General features: G+C 42.7%; 1 protein-coding gene across 4 annotated transcripts in view; it reads left to right on the forward strand.

Annotated features, from left to right (window-relative positions):
- The first annotated feature begins 1,460 nt into the window (after positions 1 to 1,460).
- Positions 1,461 to 19,316, forward strand: part of syt7b (synaptotagmin VIIb) — a 117,433-nt gene continuing 99,577 nt past the window's right edge. The window contains exon 1 of one of the 4 annotated variants that reach the window (XM_030414042.1): positions 1,461 to 2,093. In XM_030414042.1, coding sequence (XP_030269902.1) covers positions 2,060 to 2,093 — 34 coding nt within the window. In that variant the 5' untranslated portion in view covers positions 1,461 to 2,059. The remainder of the gene's footprint in view (positions 2,094 to 19,316) is intronic. The other 3 variants (XM_030414041.1, XM_030414044.1, XM_030414043.1) reach the window with 3 other exon arrangements.

Consider the following 19,316-nt stretch of genomic DNA (forward strand, 5'->3'; position numbering starts at 1 on the left):
CTCATAGATGCCAACAACCTCAATATTTATGTTGATCCAGGTCTCTTCTGGGCTGAGACCCATCCTACATCCACGTTTAGTGGAAATCCATTCAGTAGTTTTTGTGCAATCCTGCTGACAGACCAACTGACCAACAAACTGACACAGGTGAAAATAGGTGATATGATTTAAGCTTTGTGTCAGATTCTGGATCTTATTCATAAGTTTTTGTTTGTTGTTTTGCCTTAAAATAGGCAAAACTATTTATAGAAGCTTTGCATTTATAGAACCTTTGCAGAAGAAATGCAGAAACCACAGAAACATCATTATTAGATCTCTCTTCGAGGATTTAGTTCTTGAGTTCTGAGATCCCAAATTGATTTGAAAAGATGTTTCTTACACATTTTTTCAACATCTTCCCCTTAGCAGCTAAGCTGAGAGCGTCAGCGCCGTGGAGTGGTGCATATGAGTGGGAGAGCCCGTCATGTGTGTAAATAACATCTTTCCAAATCAATTTGGGATCTCGGGGCTCACACCGCAACACCAATGACTGAATTTTCCTGTTTGGATGAACTTTTCCTTTAAGTGCAAAAAATTCAAGCAATGAATTCTTAAAGCACTTCCTTGTCATTCTCAGATCTCCTGAGATAATGCCTATACTCATCATCATTTATATAGAGAGAGTTTGGTGTTCATTTTTTTTGATGATATGATCATTTCATGATCAGTAATGTCAGTCAAATGTGATGAACTCCACATTTTAACAATTGGCCTGTTCACAGTGACCCCTAACTTTGACACTGCATGGTGTATCTTATATATATCACCCGCTTGTTACATCTTATGAGAGCAACGATCTACCCGCCAGCCTCCCGATGACTGCCACTGATCGATGCGCAACACTAGAGACCGCCAGTGAGCCGTGCTGCACGCGCGGCTCCGGGCGGACGTGAACGGTGAGTAAATGCGCCTTATCGACTGCACGGGCCTATTGGCTGTAATGGCATGATGGTCGTAATGAAAGCACACAGGCGGCTCATGACATTGACACCGATGAAAAGCGTTTAAGAGGGTCTCAACACGTGAGCGACAGTTGGAAACGTGCGCTACAAGTTGGGCAGGTCGTGCGTAATGTGCGCAAGGGTGTTTTCACATGAATCTCACTGATTATTGATTCCATATTGAAACGAGCATGGTAATGATGTACAATGATGATTGATTTAATGTTAAAACGTTGAGTGGATGGCACTGCTGGTCACATTACCAGCATTTTATCTTCTCCTCCTGTTTTCACGTGCGCTTTTTTTCATGTCACAGAGCAGCGACAGGCTTCCTACATACTACACTGTGTGTACATGCCTGGAATCGGCTGTGTGTCATAATTAACACTGTAATCAAAATATAAGGCTGGAAGCTGTGTTTCATGCTCACATGGGCGTTTTTCTCTTTGTAAATATGAGCGATAATGAATGAGGAATACAATGTTTTCCCCTCCTCTCAAATGTCACCATGGGCTGCTCATCGACGTGTAGTTTGGAAGTGGGATAGAAAAAAACAAAACAAAAAACATCCTCGCAGTGTTGTGATGTTGGACACGGGAACCTCTGATGAAACGGTCAACAGCACTGAGGGCGCACGGATTCCTCGCCTCAGCTGAGTAGACGACCTCCTACCGACTTACTTCACGTCACCCCGCCCGTCTGCCTGCCGTCTCCTCCCTAAAACCTCCGCCACCACCATCCCTTTGAGCGACTCTGGGCTGAGGGGAGGGGGAAGAGAAAAAGAGACGCCGGGAGAGACAGAGGGAGAAAGTGAGACAGCCAATATACACGCAGACTTCCAACATCACCTAGACTACCTGCTCCTCCGGCACAACAAGGGGAGGAGGACGCACAAGTGCAGGCGCGTCCATGCGTGCCAGCCGAACAAGACAATAAGCGGGCGAAAGGACCACAGATCCGAAATTGGAAGTGGAGTTTATCTTGAGAACTCTTTGGAAAAGAGCACAGCTTCTTTCTCTCTGTTTTTTTTCCTGCTGCAAGAACAAGACAGCCTAAATGAGTACACGGTAAGAAGAGTCATGCATCTGAACAGAGAAGAAGACAACAGCAAAGGTGAGCAAAAGATTTCAGCGGCCATCAGTGGACGCTTTCAATCCAGACTGTGTGTGTAGTTGAAAAGCTCTCGCGTTGGTTGCCAGATGCCCTTGAGTTTGTCACGTTGATGTCAAGTAATGATGCTGGGGGTCATTCCAACAAGCTGCTGTGGTGCCTCTTGTCTGCCTCGCACGGCGGCAGTGAGAAGGGATGGTACACCCAAGGTGGCAATGTGGTGACTGTCTGTGAGACAGACACATACACACACACACACACACACACACACACACTTGGGCACTTGTTGTGCTCGATCCGCTCGCTCTCGCACGAGGTGACCTGAGCATAAAACGCACAAGGTCATCCGTCCTCGAGCAGCCCGCCGTGTTTGTGTGCAGCTGCGAGGTGCGTGTGTTTGTATTGTTGTCTGTGATCGAGTCGCCCTGGATGTGTGTGTGTGTGTGTGTGTGTTTGTGTGTGTGAGTGTGTGTGTTGTGTGTGTGTCCTCCGTTGTGGTCGGAGGGGAGAATTAGAGAGCAGACGGTGTGTAATGACACGAGCCTCCCATCAGGATAAGTAATGATGATGCCTCTGCCAGACAGAGCCATACTGGGTATTTTTACTCCCAATCTTTGGACCGAGGTCGAGGTCACCGGCTAACACCTGATGCTGAAGGAGATTCGCCTCTGAATGTCTGTCGACATGACGCAGCTCCTGTCTAATTATGCATTAAGTAAACACCAATAGGACTTGTCTCGTGTCCACCACACCCACATGGAGTAAGTCGAGCATCATTCTGATGACTGACATGCAGCACGACCATCATTTGCACTGTTGCACCTGCGGACTTGTGTCAGATTCACCAGTTTAATTGCAGGCCATGTTTAAAAACCTCTCCAACTGTACATGCAGATGTAAAAGATAAGTGAGCTATCAGTAGAATTTCACACTGTAAGCATTATCAATCTCTATGTAAACTCTCCTTTTGTCAAATCTTAGCAGCTTGCAGATAATGATGTAATATTGCTGGCAAGGGGATACAACTTTTATTTATTTTTTATGGGCAGCTGTCAAGCTTTATGGGGGTTAATATCTTTGTTTTCACCAGCTGTAATGCATGCTGTTTAGCAAGGAGTTCCCCATGTGGTGAGTGGTGCCGTGCACAGTGGCACACTGCGGTGCCCCCATCCAAAATGTCTTACGACCTCGTTGCCAGATATGGTTTCAACCAGGGACAAAAGATGAGTCACCATCTGCAACTAGAAGTGATTTCATGATTACATGACAGGCATGTGTGTGTGTGTTTCGGAGAGAGAGAGAGAGAGAGAGAGAGAGACATACACACACACACACACACACAGAAAGAGTGAGAGAGAATGTATGAGATTGAGGTGTACAAGTCAAAAAGCGTCAGTGAAAAGGTGAAATATAAGAACTGCGCTGAAGGACAGAAGCTTCATTTAAAAAATACTGATGAAAAAGTTTTCTATAAATGCAGCTGATGCAACTTTGACCACATTGCTACTATTATTGATCATAATACTGACGATAAATACGCAGAGAGTATTACAGCAGGCAATAACTTGATTACTAATAGACGTTTAAAGTTACACTGTAGCTTTGGGAAAAACATTTTAATCAGAAGAGAAAGATCTTCATCGACTGATTTATTTTTATGCCTAAACACTCAGAAAACTCTCTGTTTTCATGACTGAACAAAGTGACTAAACTGTCTTACCTTGTTTATATGTGGCGTACCCTGCCACCTTTCTCGCGTCAAACTGTGTTCTGGGGGACCTTATTTTTCTCTGAGAATAGCAAAAGAAAAAATGTTCGTTTCTGAGTTTGTATTATTACCTCATTGATATTGTAAATATTCAAATCATGTGTTTTAATTTCTTCTCCAAAATGACACAATGCCTCTTTAAGGAAATCTATCTTTAGTAAGTTTATTTAGACCCCAGCAGAAGAGAAAAACATACCATTACATACCGTTTCAATAAAACATATAGGGCTGGCTGAATATTTAAAATGCATAATGTTGAAAAGTGCTGAGGTTGATATTTTTATGATCTACTGGTAAATTACACTTTTAGACTCTGGTTAAACCTCACTTGCAAGTAGATTGATATCATCAAGTAAAGATCCTCCTTCTTTGACCAAACAAAAACAAACAGCTGTAGTGAAACACTTTAAGCCCAGAAGAAGAAGCCAGCTGACTCTTTTTATCCGTCTTTAAGCGACGAGTCTGACGCAGCTCTCGCAGCAGTGTAACTTACTGTATGTGACATATTAAAGATGCCTGAAGTCCTGTAAGGCTAAAGCCTGTTTTAACACTTAAACCCTCATATGAAACAGATGGTGTTTTAAGCTTCACGGCCATCGCCTGTGTCAAACTGAATCAGAGCCACAGTTACCCCCCAAATTTATAGCTCAGCCCCCAGCTTTAATTGCCATGTTGCATTACCCTGGGTACTCTAAGAGGAGATATTGAGGTGGAAATCTATTTCTTTTTTTTAAGAAGAACAAACGTGATTTTGAGTTATGTTAAAATAAGCAAAAGTGACTGTGACTGGGATGTGAATCTGCACGAGCATAAACACACCGGTGTAAATCCATTTCAGCCATCGTTAGCTCGTGATCTAAGCCAAACAGGATGCTGTCAATCAAACCTGATGTGATACCCAGAGAATGGTGAGATTTGTCTGTTCATTTACATTTAAGCTGGTGAGTTAAATCATCTTTTTTTTTTCTGTTGGCAGGAATGAGCTGTAGATTTAACTCCCTTACAAATTGCACCCATCTGTGAAGTGAGAAATTGAGAATGAAGAGAAATCAATATGCCTGAGCATTGTGTTTGTTATCATGTGCTATGAAACCAAGTTTGTGTAAGAATCGACCACCTGACGGATTTATACTCCAAACAAACTGGGGCAGCATTTAAAAAATTGGGGTGTCCACCACGAACACTAAGAGAAAAAATGAAATGCATATACTCTCAAGAGGTCTTTCTTTCAACAAAATGCTGACTAGCAAACTCATTAACATAATCAGTAATGTTAGATGACTAGCTTCCTTTATAAGTTATTGCTGAATAGCCAACTTTATCATTAAAAGCTGTTTGCTCCCTGGACATTTTGATCCCACATGTATTTCATGAAGGCATGCCTCGCACTCTGCGTCGTTGTGGCTAAGCTAACCAACACCAATCAAACCTTTGAAGGCAATAAACACTAGATAATCAGAGGCAGACCAGGGCAGGTCTTCGTGCTAAGGGAATAAAAATTAAGTTTAGAAGAATCAGCATCAGATTTCACCACTTTCATCCTAGCAACACAAACCTTTGGTTTTCCTCTACTCTCAGGACGGCGCTACCTTCTTGTTCTGTCATATAAAGACCAAAGACTGACATTAGAGTGAATATTGTAAATTGAGTCATGAAGTGGTGTCACGAGACACATTGTGTTGATAATGATAGATCATTTGTGAATGTTTTAAACTGGAATTCTTGCATGTGGCTCCTTTAATGCCCGAGGCTCATGCAGCAGGATCACTTTGCTCGGGTGTCGCTGTTTGCTGGATAATGAATAGCACATGGTGCCGAAAAAAGCATTAGTACCCCACAGCAAGAATAATGATGCATCAGGCTAAGTTTATCCCTCTTGGTATCAGTTTTAATACCTAATCTCAGGGTAAACGCTGATAACGAGTACCAACACTTTTATGAGAACATTTTGTATACATATCACAATAGCTGGTGCAGGGGTAGGCTTGTAACATGCATCGTATAGTTTAACTCTAGATTCTTAATTGCCAGCAGGTGTGAACACAAGAAACTAGTTGCCTATCTTCATGTGTTAATTCATTGGAAGGATGACAGCCTGATAACACTTTATTCCGGCTTCTTCCCTGCTTATTTTTATAATTATTTATTTGGCAGTTATGACGCTGTAGTATCATTAACAATGTGAATGCTGGAGCCTTTAAATCCTGATGCTGTGGCAGCTTCTCATTCTGTTCTACTTATTCTAGAGGTGTCAATCCCACAACAGTTTTACATTCAGTGTTCAAAATCCAAAAGTGAATGGGCGACTCATTATGAGTCTGTAGTGCCTAAGGAGATTGCCTTCGCAACTATTCATCAGGCTGCTCTCGGCTATGCAGTAAGAATAGAATACATAGCCCGAGATCGACACAATGTTATTATGCATTACTTTAGAAGAGCAAAGAGTCTTTCTCCAGAAAAGATTTACGATGAGTGAGAGGAATGACTACATCATGGATCATAAGCAGAGATTTACGTGTTCGTGTGGCGGCATGCTGTAGTTGATTTGTCTGGCTCTTTATTGGAGTGTTGTTGTAATCTCTCCAGAGCAGGCCAGGTGTAAATGTCAGGTGTCAAGTAGGCCGCAATGCAAGGTGCAAAAGAGAATCCTTATTAATCTGGCACGTCAACGGTCAGAGATAAATGCACAATATTAGTCGCATTCAGATTCAGAGGAAAAGGTTTAATTAATGTTATGGTTCAAAACTAATGGGCTGGAATCTTATTAGTGGTTTGAGACAAGCAGCGAGAAAGTAGAGAGAGACTGAAGAGTAATTAACAGAGTCGGAAACAAAGGTATGTACATTCACAGTTTAACTCTGAGACACTCTGTTGGGAAGCATGCCACTTAGATTTACACACTGGTGGGACAAGACTGTGGGGCCATGAACGGGGAAATATTGCTCTGTTCTACTTAGCTGTGCGCATATTTACAACCGAGGAGGAGTGTGATAGAAGATCACATCAGAATGATAACTGAATAAGAAAAGTCAGACAAGGAGGATGCCGACAGAAAGACGCAATGTGTCACGGAGAGGGACAGAGATGGGTTTGTGTGTGGTGAGCCGGGCTAGACAAATAAATTCTTCAGTGTTTCAGAAAACTGTCACATCGATTTCTCTCACGGCGAACCGTGTGAGAGGAGAGAATCCCAAAACACTACGCCTTTTTTTCTCTGATTAATGCTTCACGCCGGAAAATGTGCGCAGAGTTGGCTGTCCATGATTTGTAAATAAAACGAATGCTTTTTTATCACTGTTGAAGTGCAACACAAAGATCCTACATGTACCTGCGTTTGTTTGTGTCTCAGAAAATATACGTGTTTATATTCATACTGGAAGTTGACAGGCTTGTATTGGAAGTTGTTCGACATTTATGGTGTGGATCGCTTCGAATATGTGTTCACGAACATTTATGCACAATATTCAGATTTTTTTGCCCTGACTCCGAAAAAGACACCATTCCGACTGCGTTATTTACACGGTGAATGAAAATGACTGTTTCACTAATATTTCCCTCTACATGCATACTCTGTTTAACATAAAAAAACCTGATGCCATCCAAGTCTTTCATTATGTCATTATGGCAAAAGGCCCTGTGTTGCGCTGTATACACGTCCAGAGAATGTTCCAGGAATGATACCGGAATATCCCATGTTATAATCAGAAAATGCTACTTTGGAATAAGTCGTTATTAGGAATATACCAACATCAGATTCTGAATACATCCCTTGCATCTTTGTGTACTGGATGTACAATCACAGCAACTGATTTATGTCGTTGTCTTTGGCCATGCAAAGTTTAGAAAATGTGTTCCCAGGTTTCCTGTCATGAGTTTAGATTTGTCAATTTGTATGATTTGTGATCGGTTTGTCCCTCAAGGTGAGGGGCATTACAACCTCTGCCGGCGTTCGATCTTCTGCTGATGCTGAGGTGGCGTCCGATTCACTTCCCTGCTGCTACCCTGAGGTCTTTTTTTTTGTAGGCACCTGGTCCAGGTACCTTTTAAGATGATGCAATATGCTCTCTGCAAAGTAGCTGCTTGGTTATCAGTGTTTTGATGTGAGACACACACCACCGTGTTTCGAGATCTTTCTAAATTCGATGAGTGAAAATTGAACTTTTGTTTGATGTACTCGCTTTTTTAGTTAAACTACACACACACACACACACACACACACTATGTTTAGGAGCACTAGGAGCAGGAGTATTTGTTTGATTTAAGTAGCACCCTTCGGTCCTTTTGCTCCTCTCTGGTTCGCTTCCTTTTTTTGTTATTTGTAAATCTAACCTTTACCTTGACCGTTCCAACAAAGGAAGAACTTTATTTTAACAAATCCATCTGGTTTTAATATTGCTTCCCCTAGAGAGCTGGGTCGTAACAATACAGCATATTATGTCTTTTAATTTGCAGGACTTGGTCAATGTAAAAACTGGACGTCCTTGAAACTGAAGCTGTTTTGCCTGAAAACCTTTTTGACCATTTTTAAAACATTTTTGCGAACGTCCCTCACTTCAGCTCATCCATTTTTTTATTCTGTCACAAGTTTTCTGTTCATATCTGTTCATTTTCTGATGATTTACATCCCTACCCTAAATCTGATAACTGGAAAGACAAACACATTTCAAGATTTAGTGTATGTGTCTGTGTGCTGTGTTTCTATGTGTATTATAGTTGGTTTTAAACTCCCCTGTGCTCTTACATAACTCTTCACAGCAGCATGCCCATGCCAAAGACAGCACCCTAATTGTTCTCTGCATGCGCTTTGCTTCTGCCTCTCCTCCTACTTGACCCTGTGGGCCATCACGTCTGGGTTTTTTGCTTTTTACTTTTGCCTCGCAATTATTGATAAGCAGCTGAGAACAAGGCACAACAGACGGCCAGAGACGACGGAGAAGATCTTGGAATATCTGGATGAGGTTGCATCAAGAAAGTAGCCTACCGCTGTACCAGCAGTGTGGGCTGAAAATGTTACTGGCAGATATAGGGGGCTGGTTGAGAAAGACAGAAATAGATAATTGGAGATAGAGGCAGAGAGGAAGAGAGGGAGGCTGTCTAGATTTTGAGCGAATATCTATGTTATGCCTCTGAGTTGTGAGTACTTTTGAAGAGGAAGCAGAAGAGAGAAAGAGACATACACTATGCCTTTTAATCAGTGAACTCATCAAAGCAACACTGGTCTCCTGGTACTGTACATGGAGACAGTAAAGAGCAAAAACAGAGGAAAGAAACATGTTGGATCTGCCTTATATATATATATATATATATATATATATTCTGATTTATGTTTAAGGATCTGGAGAAGATGTTCTCTTGGTAAAACACTGATCACTATAACAGCACATTTGAATATCTTTACTCAACTAAATCTCTTCCAGTCTGATGTCTCGATAAGCAACAGAAGGATGTGTAGAATTGATGACAGGTTTACTTGAGCATTATCTCGAGCGTGATGCCAACAAGAAGACAGTGTTGAATCTTCACATGTTCTGTCCACACTTCTCATATAATGAGACATCTGTGCACTGTCAAAGCACGTGCAAATGATGCTCATGTGATTGTTACCTCTGTGGCTATTTTTATTTATCCCTGAATTTGGCGTTGCCAGTTCTCTCTATGCTTCTTGCCTCCTGCTGGTTTCCACATAAAAGAAAAAGACCAAATACAAACAGCACAAAGACAAAAAGGTATAAATATTATAAACTTGCGCTCGTCTTACAAGGTTCAGGTTTCTATTGATTGCAATGGCTTTAAATCTGGCAAAGTAAATGCCTCGTATTTGTATATTCTTTTAGGAGTGTCCATGTTCCATCAAAGCCATTATGTCTCTAAAGCCCCTGCAGGGCTGAGGCTGCACAAATCACCTCTTTTCCTTTGTCAGCCACAAGGTTGTAATGCATGCAGAGGCCCATCCAGATCTCCATCCATCTTGACAGTCACAGTGACAAACGCAAGACACGCAGAGGCAGGCAGGTGGAAAAACATAAAGTGAGGTTTAATATAAAAGCTGAAGTCAAACATCAAATACGTAGGCATCGAAAAGAATCCAAGAAAACAAAAGAGCAACACAAAAAATGGAAGACAATCCTTAAAGCGATGGGGTACAAATCAGGAAAAGAAGGACACACAAGGACTAGGGTCCTGACACATAGATGCAGGGGATGCGTGCAAACCGATGAAGAGAATAGAAAAACGGATGACACATGAGGATAGAATCTACGAAATAAAACAGGAAATGACCAAACCCAAAAATCCAAACCACTACACACAATGGACGATGCTGTACCTCATGATGTACGTCCAATGCTGACAGTCAATGACATTGCAGGAGCACACTCACCACACTGCCGGCTCTGGCCCGCTCCCAACAAAATCCCATGTTTTAGTTTATTGCAAGCTTTCACTTATTGAGGTCTGAGGACACTCAGCGCGTGTGTGCTTTAAAAGGTATTTCAGAGGGCACAGTAAATGACTGACAAGTAGTCTCCATGGATGAACCTTCATCATCAAACTGTCTTACAGCTGTCCAGATAAATGTACCACTCGCTGGGCTGTCGAAGGTCTTTGCTTCTTCAGGTTCAGCTGTTCTGGGTACAATGTCAAAATCTTGTGTTAGACTATGCATCAGAATCAGTTTCTCTTAAAAGTGGGGTGAGGTACCGGTCATGCAGTTGCCGGAACTTGCTTGATTAACTGCCGAATCAAGTTATCAAGAGAGTCAGACAGAGTGACATCATCACCTAAATCACTCCCCATTATGTGTTTGTTCTAGCCTTTAAAGGCTATCCTGCCAACTATAGGACTTTTAGTTACTATCCTACTAAAGTCCTGTTAGTAGGATAGTAATTCTGACGCTTTGGGTTTTCCAAGTTGACGCTTTGGGATTGATGATCAGGTTGGCGGCCATCCGAAAGCATCAGTATTTGACGAGTTGGGAATGAGACTTAAAAATCAACTATCTTACTGACAGGAGCTTTCGAAGTGAAATCGGTGGAGTTACCCTTAAACTGTAACCACAAGCTTTTTTCTAACCTTAACCAAATGTTTATGTTGGCCACCTCTAACCCAACCTCTGCAATAGTTATTTGTAGAAAGTAAAAACTTTCCAATACATTGGCACTGGTAAATAAAACCATTATTAAAAGTAATACATGTAAATCTTACATGTTTTACCATAAAGTTTACGTAGAGTTGTCCAATATCAACTTTCCAGTTTCGGCGATGGGTTGTAAAGACATGACCAGCGGACACCGACAGTCGTCCTTTGGAGCTCTACATGCACCATAGCTTGGTGTTGAAGACATTTCTTTTCTGGCCCCTCTGCCACTCGGGCACCCATCCTGCTTTTCTAACAGCTGAATGAACAGTAAGGCGTCTTGGATCAGGGCGCGCTTCTTACAGGCCATCTGATTGGCATTCAGTGTTGACCTCTGAGCTACTGGTGGAACAAAACCTGCCAGAAAAACCTGCTGTCAGTAACTGAAATTGGTGATTATTTTGATAGATATGTGGGAGAGGTTAGATAGAAATTTTTGGGACTCCTGTCTCAACCCACAGTGGCCTTGTGTGACTCTGAAAATCTCTCAGGATGAGTAAGGCAGAGAGCTATTTGTGGTTTGTACTCCTGCCCAGAATGACTGCTTAAAAGAGGGAGCAGTGTCGCATCAAGAGTGAGGGTGCGACTTGGCTCCCTCCATATTATTGAACAGAACACAAAAATTAATAGTTTAAGTGGTGAATTGATTGCTTGCTGTACGGCTATAAGGAGGGATGGATGGATGAATGAATGGAAACATAATCGCCAAAATAAATATTAGCCAAGCACATTTCTGCAAGGCTTTCTATGTCTTGTCTTGTCACAACACCGTGCATATGCTCTGGTTAAATTACCTGTTTTGGTTGCATCAAACACAGCTGGAAAAGTCTCACTTAAAGCACCCAGTTCTGTCTCCACAAACACAGCATGAGAAGGCCTGACTTCCGTTTCAGATGTCTGATTTGGTCAGAACAAATTGCCCCGAGTTATCTTGAAAAATACCAAGTGATATCACGCTTACAGATGCAGACTTCAACTGTGGTCATCTGTTCGGCAGCCTTGTTGCCTGTAGCTCCTCTAATAATGGGGTAATATACATTTGATGTCAATGGGATATGTCATGTTTTGTAGAAATGTCAATATAGTACATAGCCTATGCCACATACAAACTTGGAAGTATCTGCGGTTTGGAGAAACGCTAACCCCCAACATTTTATCCTGGGCTATGGATGGATGGATGGATGGATGGATGAAAAAAAGTGGAAAATAAGAATAGGAAATAATACAGATATAAGACATGTGCGCCACACCTCAACTGAGAGAGGCGAACAGGATATTATAAGAACAGATATCAGCAGTCTAGCCAGGAACAGATGGTGAGACAGAGCTACGCACAGACAGGATCTCCCTGCCAATACAGGACTGACAGAGAATAGTGTCAGCTCATACATGCACAGACACATACAAACACAGACTTTGACGTGTAAGTCTTGATGAGGGAGCATCAATGATCTCAAAGGCTGCACCGCCGTCACTGTCGCACCCCCAACCCCTAATTTCTTCCCTCTTCCTTGTTCGCTTTCCTCTCCTTTTCAATGCTCTGCTACTTTACCAACCCTCATCTTCTTCCACTTACTCTCTCCATCCATCCTCCAGTTTTCTTTATTGTATCACTTTGAAATGTTATGGTAATGCATTTGAATTCTAACAAACCCTGATGCCCGACTGATACACTGCACTTTCATTCGATCCAGTTTTGGATTCCTGTTCCCGGCACAAACATTTACGTCCGACTGGTAAATTATTCATTACAGGTAGTAGAGAGGCAATATAATTAAATAAGCTGATGCAAAGAAGCTCTCAGGGACTATTAAATGTAGCACAAATGTTGAGTTCACAGTTAATTAAGTTTATACTTTGTTTGATGCACATCAGACATCCTAACCTAAGCATTGGCCAAGGGTAGAGCTAGGCGTTTGTGTCCACGTGGAGTCCAGGAAGCTTCCTCGAGGCCTGTCCCGCTCAGGAGGTGCGGACCTTGTGGAGAGGCCTGCTGTGTTTAGATGCTACAGTCCACCTTGATGGCCTCCCAACTAATTCCAATGGTTAGATTATTTTCTCAGGCTTTCGCTTATTGCGTTCTGAGGAGCAAATATTTGGTTTTAAAAGGTATTTCAGGGCGCACAGTAAATAATTGACAAGTAATCTCCACAGACGAAACGTCGACATCAACCTCCCTTACACCTGTCTGGATATGTGTGCCTCCGGCTTGTTGAAGGCCTTTGCTTCTTCAGGTCCAGCTTTTCTGGGTACAATGTCCTTTTTTTTTATCTTACATTATTCACCAGAATCAGTTCCTGTGAAATCTGGGGTGAGGTACTGGTCATGCAGTTGCCGGAACTTGCTTGATTAGCTGCAGAATGAAGTTGTCAAGAGAGTCAGACCGAGTCACGTCATCGCCTAAATCACTCCCCATTATGTGCTGTTTGTTCTGGCCTCAGGCTTACAGGGGTCAATAACTTCTCAGTCACTGTACTTTCAGACTAATGTATTAAATATACAGTGTATTTGTCACTCATGGGTTGTAATTATCGGTTACTTTATTGCCTATTTTTTGATGGTTGGATTCATTGTTTAGTTTGTAAAATGGGGCCTTGTATGATTACTCAAATTTGGAATTAGAGGATATTTGGCCTCAGTGACTGATAACTGATGACAACCAAAATCAAATGTCATCTCAGTTCATTACGACCAAGTTCATTTTTTTTTCCCGTTCCAATAATTATTCTGTCTGACTGCCTAGTTTTTCCAGGAGATTTCGCGCTTGGCGGCAGAAGGAAAATCTTGAAAGTTTATAGGGAACCACTCTAAATGCTGATGGTGCCATTGTTCTGTAGTTGTTGCAGTAATTGTGCAATCAACATGTACTTCACAATTCAATCGGCAATTGATTAAGCAACCTTTGTTTCAACTCTTCTGTTGCAACCATTCTGTCCTCTTCCCTCCTCTTTGCCTTTCCTGCCTCATCCTTTCATGAAACAGTCAGAAAAAAACCCTTCTGCCCTGCTTTTCCACACAATAGCACTCTGTAGTGTCTGAGAATTTGAGCTTCCTCCCGCCTGCCAACCTTCAGCTGCCAGCCTCACTCTGCTCTGAGGCCTGGCGATCCCAAGTTCTGTTTTTTCCCCCAACTGCTGAAAGCAGCGGTCTGAGTTGCCGGATGAGGTGGCTTGCCTTGGATGGAGCCCTTAAGGGACGATGTCTGCTGAAGCCTTCAGCGCCCGGTCACTGTGCGGCCGCTGTCTTTGTCTCAGGGCCGCTGAACAGCAGCTGAAGATTTGCTGCAGCGTTCTTGTCCCGAGGCACAGAGGGCATGGAGTTGACTCAGCCTCGCTCCTGAAGAACAGACTGGACTGGTTGTTGCAGAGGCAGTGAATTAATTGAAGACAATTCTAGAGAGGTTGCACTGAAATGGACTTTTCTCACAAATTTCCCATCTGTTGCTTCAGTTTTTCTGACACATATCCTTCATGATTTTACAGGCACGTTACTTTTTTCCTTTCATATACGCTGTATTTGAGTACGACCCATGTATTCCCTCGGTTGCCTTTATTGACTACAAATATGTATCCTCCCCTTCCGTCTCTCATCAGTAGTCAGCTCACTCTTGGTGGGCAGCTCTTACTGTCTGTTGTCTGTGTGGCCAGCACTGTGAGATAGTGCTGTCTTTCTTACAGTGGATGCAGTGGATTTGTGTTTTTCGGAGACACAGAAAAGAAAGAAAGGTTAAGTATAAATACACATGTAGAATATGAAGTGCTTTTTAAAAGCCTGGTAGGACCTGCACAACCTCCCCATACAAGCCATCCATATTTTCCATTACAACTAAACACCCACCACCTGGTCGCTGCCACTGATGAATGTAATTGCCATATTCTTGTTATCAGCTATCTATACAGTGTTCCCTCCGCAGGGGAATGAGATGAGTGAAATATGAGTGTGTGTGTGTTGTTTACAGGTTAGCATAATGGTGGGTCCCGGCGCTGTGTAAACGATGTTTGCTCATGCATATGCGTGCGTCGCCGGCTGCAATGATGTGTGACATCGTCTGCATCAATTTCTGTATCAAACGTCAAGCTGATGTTCTCCTGCTCCAGCCTCACTTCTGCGCCCCTTCTCCTTCCATTTCCTCTGCCTCTGCTCTTAATGGATTGTTTGTATTTCCCCCGTATGTCTAAAGCCATCATACATTCAGAATGCTTAAATTATAGTGATGGAAAGTGGCCACGGTTGGAGAGGGGCGGGAGAGGGGGAGGATTGAGAGCTATGATGGCACTCCATTGAGGATTTTTGGAGAGGAGAAAAGAGAGGAGGTTGTTTGGAGAGTAAGTACAGGTAGATGAAAGAAACACAGGAGTCAATATATCTGCATTCATCAGAGTAGGAAAATACAGAAAACAAGCCTAAGGCTGGGCCAGCTGAGACCCTAAATATGCAATAGTTCTGCTGTCATGCACTGCCGAGCCCAGACATTTTTACCTCTCTCAGACAGACACAGTGACGGGGGATAAAACCGTGTCAGAGGTCCATCTGAAGCAGCACATGCAATCAACATGTGAATCAACATGTACCGATGTGTGACCATTCTCCCGACCAGGGTTTAACAGGGGTCTGACAGTGCTCGGGCTTCTGCATGAAGAAATGATTGCTTTGGGGTTCATGGGATTACTAAAGCTATACTTTACGCCCGGGTACAACGTATGCACGGTAATGCACTTTTGGAAGTCCGCTCAGGCGTCTCTCTCCAAGGTGGCGTTCTTTGCCCCCATCTAGTCTGCTCATTTCACACCCATCATCCCACATGAAAAGGTGAAGGTTTGTTTGTGAACATCTTGTGTTGTGTAATCTACAGTACATGGTGAAGCTGACTTTGAGGGAAATTAAATTTGAGCACTAAATACAGAAGAAGACCAACAGGCTTCCACTGTGCCACCTGTGCAATATGCTCACAATCACAGCGTGATGGCTTGGCTCACCTAGGCACGAAAAGTAGATGTCAGATGTCGCGTCCATACTTTTAGAATGTCAAAAGTATGAAAGTGCAGTATCAGCAGGAAGCGATAATGACGGGAACAACAAGGACGCACTCACGCCCCGCAATCTGTACCGTGCACAAGCATGTTTGACCCACAAAGTCCAGTTTGTTTGACAAGTGTGAGCGCTTCGTACCGCACTCAAGCACGGTACACTTTCTTGGCCCTGGCACGGTTGAGAAGAGGTCTGCTGCGGCACGGTACGGTTGCTCATGCACGAGCACAAGCAGGGGTTAGCAAAGTGGACATGAAGTATAATCATGCATACCGCATCGCCTTGCATCATCAAGAAATCCAGGAATGTGAGAGCAATGCAAATTGACACAAAATAAGCAACAAAAAAGTCAGTAAAGTCATTAATTGCATTCCATCAAGTGGTTATTTAGACTCAAGACCCCAGGCCATACATGTTAATGTCATAGCGGCCCCAGAGGGAAAGTCGTCGAAATTCATCCTCTTGGGAGCATGAGTGTACAAAATGTCGAGGCAATTCAGCCAGCGGTTGTTAAAATATTTCAAGGGCAAAGTGGTGGACCAGCTGTCATACTGACCGACCGACCGACATTACCAAGCTGCAAGTGTTGTTAAAAAATGTATGAGAGAGCTATTGAAAAAAGGATGGGGAGAGCATCAGATTTATGGAGAGCTACAGAGAACAGGACGTAAAGAGGGGAGTTCTGGGGCCGATTGGTGGGTTTTTCTGGTTGTTTACTTGGTCGGATGGACCGGTTGCTGGAGGTTATAGAGTAACAGAGGAGGAAACCAGACAGCTGGGTACAGGCCCAGTCAGTGTTTATTTATAAATAAATGCTTTGAATAATTTAGAGGAACCATCGAGAGACCACGTGGGCTACTCACGAATTGGATAAGCAGTCAGATACAAATCCTGAATTTACTTTCAGGTTTATCATGTCCTCAAAAAAAGTGCACCTGAGGAAGAGAAGCTTTATTGGCTCTCAGGGAAAAAAAAAAAAAAAATGCTCAGTCAATTTCCCTGACAGAAAGCTGATAGATATTATGAATATTACCTCAGATAGCATCACCAGACTACAGTTTGTCCCCTATCTTCTTAAAAACTCGGCCAGAAAAAAATCCCTCATGTTGTAATCTCCCTATACATCACTTCTCACCCCTGTCTCGCCTCTTTGTGTCTCTCTATCTACATATGCCACTGTATTTCCACTGTCTGCACATTGGTGATGTTGTCCTAGATGGCTGTGGCACCGGGGCCCAGAATCATAAAAAACAATGGATCACAGGAGCACAAATCAGAGGCAGAAAATAAAAGGCAAAAAAATAGCAGAGGAGAAGGAGTAAGCAACTGTGCAACAGAGGATCTGTGTGTGAGAGGAGCAGCAGATGTGTGCGCTGCCTAATGTGTGAGACGGGAGGAAGGAGGCATATGGAAACACTATAGAGGATAAACTGACGGATAGACAAAAGGTGAAGAGGCAAAATGAGCTGCTGTTTGCTGTCTTTTCCTTTAGGCGCACAGCTGACAGGTGCGTGGAATACAGCATGAAGCTCTGTTGCAGAGCGACGCAGATATTCTCCCATTAAGACGAAAAGCAATATAACCGCGGTGTAGATAAATCCAGTCTCAGAGTTGGTGTTTCCATGCGACTCTCTTCGATGTAGCCTTTGTTTCGGGGGGTCCACTCTTACCCCGAGAAACCGAGTTACAACTTGTTACATCATCCATCCAGATTCGCTTGATGAAAACCTTTGAATCTCTTGTGTTTCATGTTCATGTTCATAAATCACATAGCTTGGCTTCAACACTCCCAGACACTTGAGACGGTGCCTTAGTCGGCTCACAGCTGACTGTACATTAGTTAATAAGGGAAAAGTGTTTCAACAGGACTCGGTTACATCTGCCCTGTCTGCTGTGGATGGAAAGGATATACAGTATAACCTTCACCAGTAGGTTGTCAGACTGAACGGACAGACACTTGGGCGACAAACATTGTCTATCTTAAAGCCAAAGCGCTACCAGTGATCAAAAACTTCTCAGGAAACAGATCTTGCAGACATATGGGCCTTTTCCATATCCATATGCAGCCACAGCTAAACTCGCTTTGACTCGTCCCCTCAGCCCAACGCGGCAGGGATTTGCTTTTCCACAACAACAGGGCTCTATGCTTGTCAGCCTTTAACTAATGATGGGCTTGTCTTGTGTAGTTGTCAACATAGTATCTGTAAATACTCTTCCTCCCCACAGTGTTGTCAAAGAAAAGCCGCCAGACAAAGTTCGACAAACTCTGTGCTAAACGAGTTTCATTCTCTATAAATTCCTCACAAAAATGCTTATATTGTGAAGCAGCAAAATTGGGAAATGTGGGGTTTCATCAACAATAAGTAGTAAGCAGATGTGTGACTACAGAGGGCACAGGAGAGAAGACATTCAGCTAGAAGTTACATAAGTACAGCCTTTAGAGGGTCTGAAAAGTCGCTAAGTCTAGGGAGACAGTTGCAATGTTGGCAACACTGAAGAAGAGAGGCCGCTGACGTCACACTCCTGCGCCGCTTGGGATTGCGAATTCAAATTGAATTTTGGACCTTTTTTTGCGGGGGGGAGGGCTTAAAAAACGAAAAAGCAGTTTTCTTTGTCTTTGTGTAACAAAATGAGCAGTCTTGAAGAAGAAAATTAATTATTTATTACTAATTTTATTTATGAGTCAAAAATGCAGCTCTGACTTTGAAATGAAAAAGCATTTCTGCTAATGCATTTTAATTTTCAAATTTGACATTTCAAATTGAATTTTGGTACCTATTTGCTGGGCCATCTTTTGAAAATTAAATCTTAAATGTCCTTTTCTTTATGAATTAAGTTACATAATGAGCAGTCTTGAAGAAGAAAATGAAAATGCAATTTGGATGATTTATTGCTAATTTTATTTATGAGTCAAAAAATGCAGCTACATTCTGAAAATGAAAAAGTATTTCTGTAAATGCATTTTAATTTGAATTATGGTACAAATTTGCTTCCATAGTTTTGCAATGGCAACTGAAAAACTGGTTTGAGAGAGAGACAGGGCGGTCGTCACGGGTTGGTCGCAAGGCGGCACCACAGCCAGCTTGGATGGGGGGCATGTGCGCTTTGGGCCCGCTCTGGAGAGAGTCAACCCGGGCGTGACTCGGCTTAAATTTCTGCGCTTGAACTGGTAATGGAAAAGCGTTACGTGTCAGTGGAGAAGCCCCAGTATGGTCCTCACTACTCAGTTTGTTCAGTAACAGTCGCCGAAATTACAGTGCAAACAGCTAATTTTATTCTTTTTGCAAAGTAGCTT

This window comes from Sparus aurata, chromosome 4, assembly GCF_900880675.1.
Source record: "Sparus aurata chromosome 4, fSpaAur1.1, whole genome shotgun sequence".
Lineage (NCBI taxonomy): Eukaryota > Metazoa > Chordata > Actinopteri > Spariformes > Sparidae > Sparus > Sparus aurata.